The 15,397-nt window shown below is 46.7% G+C and overlaps 1 protein-coding gene across 3 annotated transcripts; it reads left to right on the top strand.

The window, feature by feature from the left end:
• The first annotated feature begins 1,670 nt into the window (after positions 1-1,670).
• Positions 1,671-15,165, top strand: slco2b1 (solute carrier organic anion transporter family, member 2B1). Of its 3 annotated transcripts, XM_086226353.1 has the most exons (16): positions 1,690-1,826; positions 2,604-2,792; positions 3,938-4,048; positions 4,415-4,552; positions 5,019-5,181; positions 5,487-5,711; positions 6,979-7,077; positions 9,723-9,853; positions 10,904-11,003; positions 11,473-11,637; positions 11,722-11,911; positions 12,338-12,482; positions 12,801-12,961; positions 13,102-13,166; positions 13,667-13,787; positions 14,030-15,165. In XM_086226353.1, the coding sequence occupies exons 2-16, from the start codon at positions 2,730-2,732 to the stop codon at positions 14,187-14,189; spliced, it is 2,037 nt and encodes a 678-aa protein (XP_086082479.1). In that variant the 5' UTR covers positions 1,690-1,826; positions 2,604-2,729; the 3' UTR covers positions 14,190-15,165. The 3 variants fall into 3 exon arrangements, with proteins under 3 accessions (XP_086082481.1, XP_086082479.1, XP_086082480.1); XM_086226355.1 differs by lacking the exon at positions 2,604-2,792 and having other exon boundaries at positions 1,671-1,826; XM_086226354.1 differs by lacking the exon at positions 2,604-2,792 and having other exon boundaries at positions 1,691-1,826; positions 3,767-4,048.
• The last annotated feature ends 232 nt before the right edge of the window (positions 15,166-15,397 follow it).

The raw sequence follows: 15,397 nt of genomic DNA, 5'->3' as shown, positions 1-15,397 counted from the left end.
TTCCCAAGTTTACTTCATGTAGCAATTTACTTTTTAGCACTCTTGTACTTTTACTTCTTCACTGTTTACCAACTCGCACGGTAAACTCCAAGTCAACAGATGGCTGATCCCACAGTTACTTCTACTTGAAAATGGAATCATCTCCCCTCTAAATGTCAATATAGAAATGGAAATAATGGCAGATTTCCTGTCGGGTCCAGGTCACCCCTAAACCACGCCCCTTTCTTCTCAGAAGATGCCGATTGGTCGAAACCAACCTCGCAGTCTGGAAAGATGGATCCTCATGTGACCTCCAGATCTCATGAATCCATCAGACTTGTGAAGGGGGAAAACACCTAAGGAATAAATCCAGCTGACTCAGGACCTCAAATTCTGATTTAATTCGGTGAATTCATTCAGCCTTGAGTTTTAGCCCTGACCTCCGTTTGATGGATCCATGAATCTCACCGCTGACAGCTGTTCACTGACACATTTAACCTCCATACTTGAGGATCCGTTCCAGACCAAAACAAGCCCACAAACACTCCCACGGCCTCACTGAGTGCCCAGGGAAGTCATCATTTCCAGCTCTAGGAGGATGAGGCTCAGCAGGGTCCTGCCCTCAGGCCTGGTCCTTGCCTCCCTGGTACAGACGGGGGGGGGGGTCCTGTGGTTCTTACTCAGCAAATTCAGCAGAAAATCCCAGCACATGTGGCTCCATGCACTCATTCAGGGAACCCCAGGTAGTTGTGGAAAGTGTTGCAGACAGAGGAAAGTTTTCCCCTCTACTGACTCGGCTGATGTCGGTGTCATGGTGTCGACCTCAGCAGATTTTACCTCCACATGCTGGGAAAAGAAAGGTTTTTATGCCTCAAGGATTCAAGGCTCTTTATTCATGATGCTTTATTTCATCATCATTCTACAATTGAACAGCGTTATTGACAGCATCATAAACATATCGAGTCAACTTGAATAATATGCCATTGTTAAACCCTCACTAAGCCTTTTTGCTGCTTTATCATTTATTAGAAATGAAGACATCCTACATAACACACACTCCTGCTATTGGCAGTTAACTAAACCTTTGGATTCACCAGACTGAAGTCAGGATGGATGCCCTGGAAAGATGAATAAATCTGTCACTATCCGCTTTCTTTATTATTCTTGCTTATGAGCGCACGGTTCACTGCCGATGAAGGCCTATAAAACATGTATTAATATTAATTAAAACTACCAAAAATGTAGTAAAGCTTTAACAATGACATATTTTTATACGGGGCATATCTGACCTATTACTTGGTGGTTATCACGGTGTTGTGTGGCCTTGAAGGACCCCTGAGGTTCTCAAGATCCCTGTTTATCACCAAAGTGCGCAACAGATAAGACAACGAGCACTTTACTCCATGACTTGTGACAACCTTGGATCAGCTACTGTGTAATATCTTGCTCAATGAATCTCTGATAAAACAAACTGAAAGCGTTCCTCCATCATCTCAGTATAAAGGCGGAAAAATGACAGTAAAGCGCCAGAATGAACATTCAACCTCTGGGAAATTGCTTCTTTTTTCCTTTTTTTTAGGTTGTAAAGTTGTATTTTTTGGCCCTGCTGTCCTGCTCTCCCCCAGCTTCCTCACTCCAACACCAAGGCTCAAATTCCAGTCTGGCTCCTCCTCTTCTTCCTCCTCCCTCTCTACCTCCCTCTCTACCTCAGCCATGGAGCTGCAGGGCTGAAGGTCTGCAAGCTGTTGGGCGTCCCGATGCTTCAGGGAAACAACAGAGATAAAATCTGAGCTGCAGCAAAGTCAGAAAGAGAAACTAACAGGAGCTGCTGCTCTTCAGCTTCCACAGTGAGTCTGAATCTGATTTCTCTCTCGTCTGTCTGGGATTCTTTACTGGGAACACTGGTGGGCCGCCTCACTGCTGCTGGTTCTGTATTTGTTTCCTCACACACACAAAATGTAATGCCTACAAATATCCTGTTCTGACATATGTGATGTACTAACAGAGAATTATTCATACGAGCACATTCCAGGCCCTCTTTTCCCAGCACTGCTGCATCACTCACCATAATCTACTAATGTGGAACATGTTTGAATCATCAGTACTTTTACTTTTGCATGATTCAACCACATTCTTTGCTGATGTGCGTGTACTCCACTGGTAGAAGTTTTTTTTCCATGAGGCACTGATACAGAACATTTTTATGAGTTTCAAGGTCCAGTGAACAGTAAAGTAGTCGTGCAAATAATCGCCTTCCTCAACCTCCGGGGCCAACAAAACATCATATCGGGATACAAGTCGGCTATACTGAGAGCTTTTAACGATATCCTTGTGGTGAACGACTCTGGTGACCATGTAATTCTTGCTCTGTTGAACGGAAACGCAGCATTTGACACTGTGGATCACAGCACCCTGGTGGCTCGGTTACACCACATAGTGGGAACCTATGGTACTGTACTGGAGTGGTTTGAATTGTATCTGGCTGACAGGTGTATGAGTGTAAGCCTTATGTAGGGGTTCCACAGGGGTCGGTTTTAGGGCCCCTGCTTCTCTCTGTATTTGTTGCCTCTGGGCTCCATCCCGAGAAAGCGTGGCATCTCTTTCCATTGTTATGTTGACCACAGGCAGATCTGCGCTGCTGAAAAAGAAAATGCCTTCTCCCTCACACCACTTCTGCCACGTCTCGAAGACATCAAAGCCTGGATGGCCTGGAACTTTTTAAACTTCAATGAGAACAAAAAAAGGAAGTGATGGTGTTTGGCCCCAGTGGCCCTTCTGATCCCACTCCTGTTTATTTGGGGCCTTTGGCAGACGTATGTAAAGCCAACAGTCTCAAACTTTCACTTCAACAAAATTAGCGCAGTGGTGAAGTCCAGCTTTGTCTTTTATTTGTTTTTCCTTGGCTTTCAGTCCTGCATGAGACTCTGAACTTGTTTTAGGGTTTTATGGCTTGCTTTTATTTATTGTTTTTGAATTTTTTTACGTCTCTGTTGTTTTGCCTGTTCATGTACAGCACTTAGTTTCAGCTGCGGTTGTTGCTTGTGCTAAGTGCGATACAAATAAAGCTGAATTGAGTTGAGTAAAAAGACCCTACAGACCAGCCATCGCTCAAGTCATGCACACGTTGACTAAACCATCATTCTAACTAACTAGTGTATGAAAATGGTGGGTTGTCCACTAGTAGAGAATGAGTCCCCATCTGAAGGCGTCACAGTAGTCAGGTCTTGAGTGAGGGGACTGTGGAATGTGAGATAAGCCAGAGAATCGGCACAGGGGGTACAGTTTGGGGATCCTGAGGCATTCCTGGACCATGGTCCTCCTGGTCCTCAGGCTACTTCATGACCTCCTCCCAGGAGAAGGACAAGCCTGTAATCCCAATGTCTCACTGGCAACTCAGGAAAAAACAGATTTTCTGCGGCTGCACCGAGAAATAAAAAGAAAAGTAAAAGGATAGAAGTCCACGATGCTCCAAGATGAGAGAATTCTTGAGAATCCAAAACTCCCTTACAGCTACAAGAATTAGAGGAAAACAAATGTCATCGACTTTAGAAAGCGATGGTTTTAGGCTTTCTGGCAGTTTTCAACAACCTTAATGCCTCCTTCATGCATCTTCTGAATCTGCTCCAATGACGTCAGTCAGATAATTTTAGCTTCAAGATCATGGCTGATATGACCTGCAGCAGTGTTAACATTCCTCTGCTGATAACAAGCTGCTTCCTCCCAGCTTCTCTCTACGTTGCACTCGTCCAGCGTTTTCTTTCTTGTCCATGTGTTGTCTCTTTTACAGAAATATCTAAAACCAAACCCAAGAGCAGAAGTGCCAGAGAGCAAAACAACAGTCGAAGCCTCCTTATCGCTGTGCTCAGACATCTAGGGAAACATTCTGATTCCATCCAAACCAAACAGCATTACAACATTGTGGTGTAAACAGGGTTGAACCAGTGTTTGTATGTTACAGGCTTCCACCTGTAGATATAAGATCATGGGGGCCAATGAAATCAACCCAAACGTGGACCTGGTGAGGTCACGGCCCCCTGCCGGGCACCGGAGACCCTTCAACAGCGTCAAGGTTTGTCTCTGCATTGGTGATGTTGGTGTTTGGGTTTAGGAAATTGTTGCTGTGATTTGTAAAGTGGGGGCAGCAGAGCAGACGCTTGGTTGTTTTCACTGATGTCTTTGTGGTCTGAAGTGAAAGGCCACTTCCTGGAGTCGATCCTGGAACTGCCCCTGTACACAAACATTTCCTCTTCACATTTTGTGTCACGAGGCAGCCTTTATTGATCCTTCATTCAACTGTTTGCAGTCCCTTTTTGTTTTACAAATCCTCCTAATACTTAAAACTTCACATGTTCAAGATAGACATGATTTTTTTGTTTTAAACACAGAAAAATGAGTTCAGGCCAGTTGTCTAATAAACTCCTCCTTTTCTTGGCAGTTCTTTGTGTTCTGTCACAGTTTGCTTCAGCTGGCCCAGCTGCTGGTGTCAGGATACATGAAGAGCTCTATCTCCACCATCGAGAGGCGCTACGGCCTCTCCAGCCAGAAGTCGGGTCTCCTGGCTGCCTTCAACGAGGTGATTGCAGGAAAACTAATGCTTCATTTGTTTTTCATTCATTTTCAAATGAGATGAATCCTGCCCCAGTTCTGACTAAGCACAGAGAATGTTTTGTGTATATTATCACAATTTAAAAATCTGCAAAATTAAGTACCTGTTATTTTTACATGTCAGAGCATATTAGTACAATGAATACTACTGTTAGTCTGTATATCCACTGGGTTGGGTCATGGAAGTAGCAGTTCTAGCAGCAAACCCTAAAACTCCCTTCCCCTGGCCACATCAACCAGATCGGACTGGCGTACTCCCAGGCCTCCGTCTAGGATCCTGGAGGTTTCTCCTCAGCTGACACGGAATTTGCAATTCAGCCTTGAATCTGAGGTTCAAATATCGGCCAAAGCTTGTTCTTTGTGTAGATGCTAGGCTGTGCTTGTCCACACTCACAGAAACAAAACGACAGATTTACAAGCTGTCTGTCACGCAGGTGGGGAACACCATCCTCATCATCTTTGTCAGTTTCCTCGGGAGTCGGGTCCACCGGCCACGGTTCATCGGAGGCGGGGCGCTGCTGGCCTGTCTGGCCTCACTGCTGATGGCGTTGCCACACTTCCTGGGCGGGCCATATAAATACACCAACCGCATGGGCTGTAAGAGCCAACACACACCTGGTTTGATTAGTGGATGTTGTAAGGGTCTCACATAACCACAGATTTAACAGATTTTTAATGTTTTAACCATTAAACACTGTCATCATCGGCTGTATTACACCAAAAACTTTAAAGTACAGCTCTTTGAACAGCAGCTGAGTAAGAAATGTAGTTTGATAAGTCTCAGACAGGACGAGTGCTAGCTACTGGCCACTAGCTAACGAACCACCTGTATGATGGCGTGTCCTGTTCAGCTTGCTCTCATTGTGTCGTCCATGTGGAACATCTTCCATGTTTCCTTACAGCCCAGATGAATAACATCTCTGGCATCTGCAAATCAGGAGGCCCGTTCAACATGCAGTCCTCCAATCAGAGCTGCAGCCAGCAGGAGAGCCACGCCCAACAGGGGATCTACCCTCTGTTGCTATTTGCTCAGCTGCTGCTGGGTATTGGATCCGTACCCATCCAGCCCTTCGGCATCTCCTACATTGATGACTTCGCCAGCAAGAAGAACTCGCCACTTTACCTTGGTACGCCTTCCCAGGAAACACTTGACTCACTCCAGGACCAAAAGTCTTGTAACACCCATAGATAACGCATTCGCTCATCTCACACTTATGGATCTCTGTCCATCTGTCACACACGGAATTGAGAGTCCTTCCATCCATCCATCCATTTTCTTCCGCTTATTCCTGTTAAGGGTTGTGGGGGGTGGAGCCTATCCCCGCGGCTATGTGCAAGAGGCGGGGTTCACCCTGGACAGGTCGCCAGTCCATCGCAGGGCCAACACATATAGACAGAAAACCATTCACACTCACAGTTACGCCTACGGTCAATTTAGAGTCTCAATCAGCCTCGTCCCCAATTGCAAGTCTTTGGACTGTGGGAGAAACCCGGAGGACCGGAGGGAACCCACGCAGGAACAGGGAGAACATGCAGACTCCACCCTGCTCCAGCCAGGGCTCCAGCCACATCCTTCTTGCTGTGAGGTGACAGTGCTGACCACTGAACCAACATGCCGCCCTTGAGAGTTCTTATATTAAGCTATTTTCTGTTTATTAAAATGTGGCAGAGGGATGAGGTATTGTTGTCGTCCAAAAGGAAGCAGTCATCTCCTGGTTCCTCCACCAACAGGAAGTGGTCATCTCCTGGTTCCTCCCCCAGCAGCCAATAGGATCACTCCATGTGATTGTGGGTGATTGAATCAGTAAATCAGCTCTGGTGAACAGAAGTTGATGAGCTTCCAGGTTTAGTTCATCAAGATCATCTTCACTAATGAACCCTCTGATGATGCTGGAAGTCACTCCCCGGGAAGGTACATGGGCGGGGCATATTGCAATGACATCACATTATGGGAAAAGGCTTGGGGGACTTTAATATTTCCTGTTCAAGTCAGTGCAGCATTGTCTAGCCACAAATGGCGTTGGTGAAGAGCAGGCTTTGATAAATGTGACCTGAAACAACCCTGAGCCCCACCCACAGCAGGCGCTCGCTGTCTAATCACAACCAGGATTGTAAACAACAACTATACGAGCTACATTGTTGTGTGTTCTGCTTACATAACATGACTTTTATAACGTGACTTTTATTGGTGTCCAGGAAGCCTGAAGACTAAAATAAGATAATTGGTGTCGGCAGCTGATTTTACTGTGGAATTAAAGAGAATGAAGGGGTTTTTTTTTAAGTATTTATCAGGGGGTACAGTGCATTTCTGCTTAGTTGGAATTATAGTGTGAGACAAATTTAAGGTTTTCTTGTGAAACAACTCGTCTGTGTGAATGTGGTTTGTGTCACCAGGCATCCTCTTGGCAGTGACCTCCATCGGTCCGGCCTTTGGCTTCATCACCGGCTCCTTCATGCTGCGCTTCTACGTCGACTTTGACAAGCTTTCCAAAGGTGAGGAGACAGCACTGCCTCAGATATGGAACTTAAAAAAAGGAAAATTGCAAATGTTGGCATTGGATGTTTGGAGGAGGTAAAAACAAAGAGTTGATCTGTGTGGATCAGAGCAACGGTTCCTGCATCAGGATGTTGTTGCACTGGTTGTGTTACATAATCACTCCTCATCTCTGCAGAGGAAGTTATGTGCAGTCTTTACATGCCAACCCGTCTTGGTTATTAAAACTGAGAAAACAAGTCCAGCCAAGTCAAGTCAGTTTCATTTTTCTCGCTCCAAATCCCAACCAAAGTTCTCTCCTGACTCTGTCCAAGTAGAGCAGGTCCAGCACCTCCCTCCTTCAATGAACCTCCACCCAACATTTCTCCATCAGCAGCACATCCTGCAACAGCAGCCACCAGAACCTTCCTTTACCAGCAGGAAGGTGGAGCAGATCCAGGATCAGTGGGGACGGAGAGAGAGCAGGAGAGCAGGACGGAGACAGAGAATGGAGGAAGACAGAGAGACAGAAGGAAAGAGAGGGACAGAGATAAAGAGAGAGAGAGAGGAGGAGAGACTGATGGACAGAGACAAAGACAGAATGGAGGAAGACAGAGAGACAGAAGGAGAGAGAGGGACAGAGACAAAGAGAGAGAAAGGAGGAGAGACTGATGGACAGAGACAAAGACAGAGAATGGAGGAAGACAGAGAGACAGAAGGAAAGAGAGGGACAGAGATAAAGAGGGAGAGACAGGAGGAGAGACTGATGGACAGATGGGGACGTGAACAGGTGGAGCTACGGGTGGCAGCTGGAGCCTCTTCAGGTCTGGAGCCTCCTCCAGCAGCACCAGGATCTGGGATGAGGGGAGAAGAAGAGGAGTTAGTAACACTTATGAGGACAGGAGGAGGAGAGAGAAGCCCAGTGCATCATGGGAGATCCCCAGCAGTCTGAACCTACAGCAGCAGATCTAAGGGCCAGCCTAAGCAGTCCTGACTATAAGCCTGATCAACAAGGAGGTCTCAAGTCTCTAAAGAAGAGAAAGTATGCTACATTTTGTAATTTACATACCTTTGTTTAAAAAAGAAGCCTGGCTACTGAAATATGTCTGACCTGGGGTCCCAGATACTCAGAGCTCATGTCTGACTGAATCATCCTCACGTTTTCAACAAACCAAAAAACCTCTCTGAACAAACCTGCTGCAGTAAAATCAACTCAGCAAGTCGCTTCGTGTTGACCTGTGAGGCCTTTCGCAATGATGTTTGACTTGGCAGTCACAGCGTTTGCAGGCAGTTATCAGATTCATGTCAAGACTCGCAGCGACACTCTGAGTGACATCTGACTTCCACGGTTACGAAAGCGCTGATGTTTCCCATGAAGGAGATTCGTGAGCGTGAATGAGACATGAAGCAGCCAAATGACACGACTCCCCGCTCAGAGAGCGTCCAGCCTGGGAACTTCTCTCAACTGTAATCCTCCATTTGGAAAACTGCAAATCATAAATGCAGACATCAAATATCAGACATGCTCTTACTGTCCATCGTCCCCAGAGACGGACAAGTGAAGACTTTCACACCAGCTATCTTTCATTGTGCTAAGCTAACTAGCGTGGGTCCCCCCTCCCTGGAGCAGGGAACGACGGCCAGTAAGGAACTTTCAAAGGGATCCAAAATCAGTGTTGTCAGTGTGATTTTTTTTCTGGCCGAAGGACAAACAGACAGATGCTTGGGGGATTTAACGAAACTGAGAGAAAGTATCCAGAATACCATTGAGATGGAAAGGCCGTAAATCCGCCCCTGCACTGGAATTTTAAGTGCAATCCAGTTTGTGGTTTCAGTTGTGTAAACTGAGGAGCCAGCATGTGAAAGTTTCACCCTTCGTCTGCTGGAAGTTTGAAAGCTCCAACCTGTGTCGTCTGTGTGTTTAACTGATTATCCTTAAACAAACATGGCTCCACCGCCAGCTGAGCTGCTTACCGCCTGAGCTATCACCGCCTGAGCTACCACTGTGACACCGTCTTTAGGAGGATTTGATATTTGTTTATATTTGAGGGATGAAAGTCATCTTAATTACTGACCTTAAAAGACGAGGGGCTGTCCTGTCGCTGCATGTGGTGGCGTTCCTGTGTTGGGGGGGGGGGGGGGGGTTCTGACTCAGACTCTGACTTTGACTCAACTTCTGTTGTTTGACAGCTTCAGGATTAATGGAGCTCCGCTTCCTGTATAGGAACATTCAAAATATGTATACATGTTTAATGCTTGGAGACAATTCCCAAAGTAAGGGCGTGTGTGTGTGTGTGTGTGTGTGTGTGTGGGCGTGTGTGTGTGTGTGTGTGTGTGTGTGTGTGTGTGTGTTGTAGAGTTTGGAATGTTTAGTGTATGTACTCAAAATGATAATCATCCAAAAAGTATATTTTGCCCTCCAAGTCCTCACTAACAGGTTTCTTCAGCTCACAAAGATGTTTTCTCCCTCCTGCATCACTTCCTTGTGATGCCAGAACGCAGAAAGAGCCAGCCACGTACGTTTAACTGGCGGCTGACAACACCTAAACTGTCCAAAAAACATCCAGTCACAAAAGTAGCTCAAATCAAAGTTGATTATACTGCATGATGACTTCAAGAGTTTGTAAGTGACATATACACAATGTTTTGTGTTCTGTGTCCCCAGACAAGATCCAGTTACACCCTAAGGACCTGCGCTGGGTGGGTGCCTGGTGGCTTGGCTTCCTGGTGGCATCCTGCCTCCTCTTCCTCGCCGCGCTGCCGTACTTCTTCTTCCCCAGAATCATGCCCAAAGAGGTGAGTCAGATGAGGGAGGTCCCTGCTGATGTAGGCGGGCGAGCAGGAGGAGAACTCAACCTTCCAAATGTTGAGGGTCCTTTAGAGTTGATGGTTTTGATTTTGAGTTTCAGTCTGCCACTCGACAAGGACGCTCCAGCTTAACTTGTTTGGTTGGTGACGCGGGTGTAGCAGGTGATCCAGTATTCTGGATGGTGACAGGCTCCTGCCAAGAAACAGATTCATAAAAACTAGGACAACGACGGTACTCCGATCACATTCAGTTATTTTTTTATAAATAAATACATTTTATAAATGAACCAGCCGAGCCTCAACTCAAGCTCGACTGCAGCAGCGCAGCCTCACTGAGATCTGCTTCAGCGTCCTCACCTCCCAACAAGCAGGGAGTTCAGCCGTTGGGTTGAACTGGTGCAGGAGGCGAATGCTCACCAGTGCAAGCCCTCCTCTTGTCGTGTGCAGAGCTTCTGGAAGATAAAACTCCAGAGGAAAACATCTGTTTTATTATTGGTGAACAAGCGAGGCTCAGAGACAGAATAAGTTCATCTCAATCTAATAAAACCGGGGGAGTGTTGATGAAAATGTTGAATGTTTTGACATGCAACTTATTCTGAAATTGAACGTTCTTCCCGCCTCACTGAAATCAGACTTTGGACTTTGAGCCGTTAGAACTCATATCAAACTGGAGATTGAGCAACTCCAACACACATCGGCTCACTTCTTTAAAGACACACTTGAGTCAGAGTCCGAGCCGCGAGGGAACCGGTTTTCTTTCTCTGTTTTTTTTCTTCCATTTTCTTGCCTCTTAAGTTCAGAAACAAACAACAGAAATGAACAGCAAGAAAAGAAAGACAACAGCAGTTGATGAGAACAGGCAGGACTGATGGAAGCCAATAGCCCCGTCCTTTACTATCGAACCTGGAGAACTGGTTCAACATAGGCACCAAGTCTAATCTTGCCCTGGAACTGGTTTGATCAAAACAGACTGTGGGTCAAGTGTTAAGGTGAGGTTGCACAAAGCAAACAATTATAGGAAACGCTGTGCTCTTGCAGGACGCTGATGACGACATCGAGTCTAGACCCGACAGCTGTAAGCAGCAGCAGCAGCAGCCAGACCTGCTCCAGAAACAGACCCTGGTTCAGTTCCTCAAAAGTAAGAGTCTCTTTTCCTCATCTGCTTCCTGTCTGACTTGCCTGCTCGCGGTCAGCGACACCAAGCAGAGGTCACTGTGGTGCGAAATCGAGGGGGACCAACATCTGCTACCGTACAGTTACGCTGATCCAGAGCTTCCTGATGTCTGTGTATTAGTACACACTCAGTAGCGGAGAATTAACAGTTACCTAACACATGCAGTTATTATTTAAATATGTGTTCACGTAACAAATATATTAAGACATGCCTTGGTTAATGCGATTTCCTCTTTCCCTTCCTCTGAGAAGCATGGAGGATGGTTCTCAGCTCCCTCCATCTTTCAAAATTACCACCAATTTTCACCACGATTTGAAATATTGAGCTTTTGCCAGTCTCTGCTGATCCAGATTCGTTAGCTTCCATGGCTGGAAGTTAGCAGGCTGTGGCATTCACTTGAAACACAGACAAGTAAAAGTCTGTTGTCCTCCAGGTTTTCCTTGTATTGCTCTACGGACCCTGCGAGGTCCCATCTACCTATTGGTGGTTCTGGCCCAGGTCAACTTGGCGGCGCTGCTAGCCGGCCTCGCCACCTTCATGGCCAAATTCATTGAGAGACAGTTCAACCAGACCACGTCCTTCTCCATCATGATGATTGGTGAGTTTACAGGTACAATAACCCGAACACCATCAAGTCAGCAGAGAGCCAACATGCCTGTGCATTCTGGTTTGTTCATGTCAGGAGGAGTTTGTATCCCACTGGCGGTTCTGGGAACGGTTTTAGGTGGATTCATGATGCGCAGGTTGAATCTGTCCACCAGCGGTGCCAGCAGGTTGTGCTTCACCGCCATCCTCCTCTGCATGTGCTCCGCCATACCACTGCTGTTTATAGGCTGCCCCACCCAGCAGATTGCCGGGGTCTTTCCTCCCAGGTAAAAATCCCCTCAGTTTCAGGCGCGAGGGGCGCAGGGAACGAGCTTCAACACTGACAGGGAAACAGTAAATGTAGTTCTAATAATCCCCACTGCTACTGGGGAACCAATTCCACCACTGACAGAGGAGCTCAGCTCACGACAGGAAAGCTACTTCACAACTACAACACGGAACCGTTGGCTCTAATTAGCAGGGAACTTCTGTAACTCTTTCCCTGATTGCATCACTGACTGGAAATTGCTGACAGGGAACTAAATCCACTGATTTTTCTGCCTGTCAAATGTACAATTAATTTGCTGCTTGAGAGAAATGTTTTAAAGCCGATGGGTCGATTCACAGGGATGAAATCACCCTACTTCCAGGAGTTGTAGGTGATTGGCAGCCTGTTGAATGTAACACTCACCAACGCCTGTTTGTGTTGTCAGCACTGAAGCGTTGGCGTGCAGCTCCGGTTGCGGATGTCCCCCGGATGCGTTTATGCCCGTCTGTGGTTCAGACAGGATGGAGTTCAGGTCTCCCTGCCATGCCGGCTGCGTCATCATGGAAACAGATGGTGGAGGCAAAATCATTGTAAGAATTACTGTAAATACAACATTGGCATGACAGCAGGATGAGTGCCAGGTGGAGTTTTGTAGCGTTTAAGTGCAACTGCTGCATGTACACAACGTTAAACTACACAATTCAATCAGCTGTGAAATTGGGCTGATCAGGTCTGAGTCTCTCGGCTCTCAAACCATCGATCAGTCGGGTCAGTCATGGGTGGAAGATTCCGCCTCTACTGCAGAGGGTGACTCCTCCCCTCTGGCGCCACCATCAGGCCAGGACTCACAGTGACAAGAGCGAGCAGGTGCTGGTCAGTACCCTGACTGTGTGTCTTTGTTGCCTTAGAACTTCACTGAGTGTCGGTGTGTCAGTGGCTTTGGCTCCGCCTCTCCTGGAACCTGCGGCAGCGGTTGCTCCCACCTCCTCCCCCTGTTTGTGGCTCTGCTGGGCGTCACCAGCTTCATCGCCTCCTTCTCCCAGACACCATCGTACATGATGATCCTCAGGTACAAACACATAGACACACGCAACATGATGTCAAAACATACAACACATCATTAATAGAGAGGATGGTGTGTGTGTGTGTGTGTGTGTGTGTGTGTGTGTGTGTGTGTGTGTGTGTGTGTGTGTGTGTGTGTGTGTGCAGGACGGTGCCCACAGAGGACAAGTCCTTGGCCATAGGAGTCCAGCACATGATGTTCAGAGTCCTGGGTGAGTCGACGTCTGTCAGTAAGACGCCGCCTGTCGGCAGCTTCACTCACCTCACATTCGTCGACCCCTCTGATAACCGAGTCGTCTCACACACTTCAGAAACGATGCAAATGACCCAACGCAAAAGGCAGGAATGCAAAAAACAAAAACCCTGAGTGAGTGGTACATTTGAAACTACCTCACCTCAGTTTTCTCAGCTTTTTGTCTGAAAAGTTGTCAACCATCATTCAAGTGTTGATTTAAAAAAAAGAAGACTGGATGCACATCCAAAGAAACTTCTTTTTTAATGACAATGGAGGCTTTGCTCTTTCTTTTGTGTTCAGTTTTTGTAATAATCGTGGCACAAAATACAAAATATGGCTGCAGCGGCTAACAAGTTTTTAAAAAGTATGTTTTTGGGGAAAGAGTTAATTATTTACTCCATAAAAGAAGGGAATATGTGCTCAGGTTTACAGAGACCAGAACAATCTTTTGATTATGCCACGTCTGTGTTTCGGCAGCGTTCATGCCTGGTCCCGTGTTGTACGGCAAAGTCATCGACACCACCTGCATCCTATGGGGCAGGGAGTGTGGGAGGCAGACATCCTGTCTATACTACAACCTGGACCTCTTCAGAAGCAGGCGAGTAGCTCAGACAGACTCCTGCCTGAGTAGAAAGAATGTGCTTTATTGCAGAATGCTGCAGGAATCTGCTTCCCATGCAAATGTCTTCTCCGTGACAACAGCTTCACGTCTTCTCTCTGCGGCCGCAAAAATAAACTCCAGGAGTGAACATGTAGTTGTTGGGTTGAAGGATGGCAGATTTGACCAGGTAACGTTGCCAGTCTGAGCATCGGTCACAGAGTGATTCCTGATGTCTGCAGGTTCCTGGGTCTGCAGGTGGTCTTCGTGTGCGGGGCGCTGCTCTGCTTCCTGTTGACGATCGTGGTCCTGTGCAGGAGGGCGGGATGTCCAAACCAAGAGTCCAGAAGCACCGGCGGGTACGAGCTGGTGGACGGGCAGAAAACGCTGCAGAACTCCTAAGAAAAAGAACTGAGGGGAATCAAGACATGAGGGTGTAGAAAAGGAGGACGCTGGGGAAAAAAGAACGGCAGCAAATGTTTCCCATGACATGGCCGGGGGGGGGGGGGCGGGGGGGGTGTTAACGAGGCTGCTAACGAAGCTGTGAGACAAAAGTCACAAACCTGTCTTCTGGGCTGAAGACCACATCCTCCACATGTTCAGACAAGGTCGCTGGCATGTTGGTTCCCACGTGCTTGGACTCGTCGACCAGATTCAGTGACCAGAAGTCCTGTTTGTGGGAGTCCTGACAAAACCTCAAACAATAAATCACAAAATTAGAACAATAATCACCGTTCAAGCAGCAATTATCTACCATGTTGCCATGGCAATGCAGCAGGCTGAGGAAAAACATTTCACAATCACCAAGGTCTTATTTTCTGACTGAAGTCACACCAACATTTTTTTTTTTATTCTGCACAATTTGTTGTAAATGTGCCACCTAGTGGCCGACTGGAAACTTTTCTGACGCTCAAAAGCCCCATTTCCTGCTAAAAGTGCATCTCCGTCACCGTTTTGACCACAACATTGTTCCTCTGTAACTTTTCTGTATTTGTATTTATCACCAAAATATATTTAAACTTTTTTGTAACCCTAATCCAGAGAGATGATGAGTGTTTATCTCCGTCGGCGTTCACATTTTTAATAGCATTTGTCTGAAACCTGCGTTTAGTCTTTATGTGCAAATTTCCTGTAGATCAGATGCTGGGGGCGGGGCCTATCCCTGAGTGCCTTGGTTGGATCCCGTCTTTATGGATAAGCTAAACTTTAAGCCGCCAACCCAACGTTAAAGCTTCAGCTCGTTATTTTCAGATTTCTCACCATGTGTATTAAGCTCATCACTGCCAGGTGAATCTCGATATCTCACCTTGTGTCACTCAAAATTATGCTTGTTTTTTTTAAGTCACTGTGAATTAATAAAGTTTTTTCAGTAACTGTTGCCGGGTGCTGTGACTCTTGACAGATGTGGGATGAGAATGACCCCGCAGGCCACCGCAGGTTCTGCTGCAGCTGGATTCTCGCTAGCAAGACGATGTGTGAGGATGTAGATGGACGGGTACAGTTTTTGGGGCATGAATACCCTTTAAAGCACCTCCAGGGATGGAGAACGTGACACAACTAGAACGTACGTGGAACGTCATTTGATTTCGTGCAAGTTGCAGGAAGGAGGT

The sequence above is a fragment of the Aulostomus chinensis genome, chromosome 15 (genome assembly GCF_037954235.1).
Source record: "Aulostomus chinensis isolate RoL2024-O1b breed Wild chromosome 15, RoL_Achi_v1.0, whole genome shotgun sequence".
NCBI classification, from domain to species: domain Eukaryota; kingdom Metazoa; phylum Chordata; class Actinopteri; order Syngnathiformes; family Aulostomidae; genus Aulostomus; species Aulostomus chinensis.
Note: the sequence above shows the minus strand (reverse complement) of the source record. Positions and strands in the feature narration are given on the sequence as shown.

Excerpts from the sequence above, each read along its gene's own strand:
- slco2b1 (XM_086226353.1), top strand. The coding sequence starts at position 2,730 with ATGGTGTTTGGCCCCAGTGGCCCTTCTGATCCCACTCCTGTTTATTTG. Across the intron at positions 9,854-10,903 it reads CCAGAATCATGCCCAAAGAG|GACGCTGATGACGACATCGA; the intron begins GTGAGTCAGATG and ends GTGCTCTTGCAG. Across the intron at positions 13,788-14,029 it reads CTGGACCTCTTCAGAAGCAG|GTTCCTGGGTCTGCAGGTGG; the intron begins GCGAGTAGCTCA and ends TGATGTCTGCAG.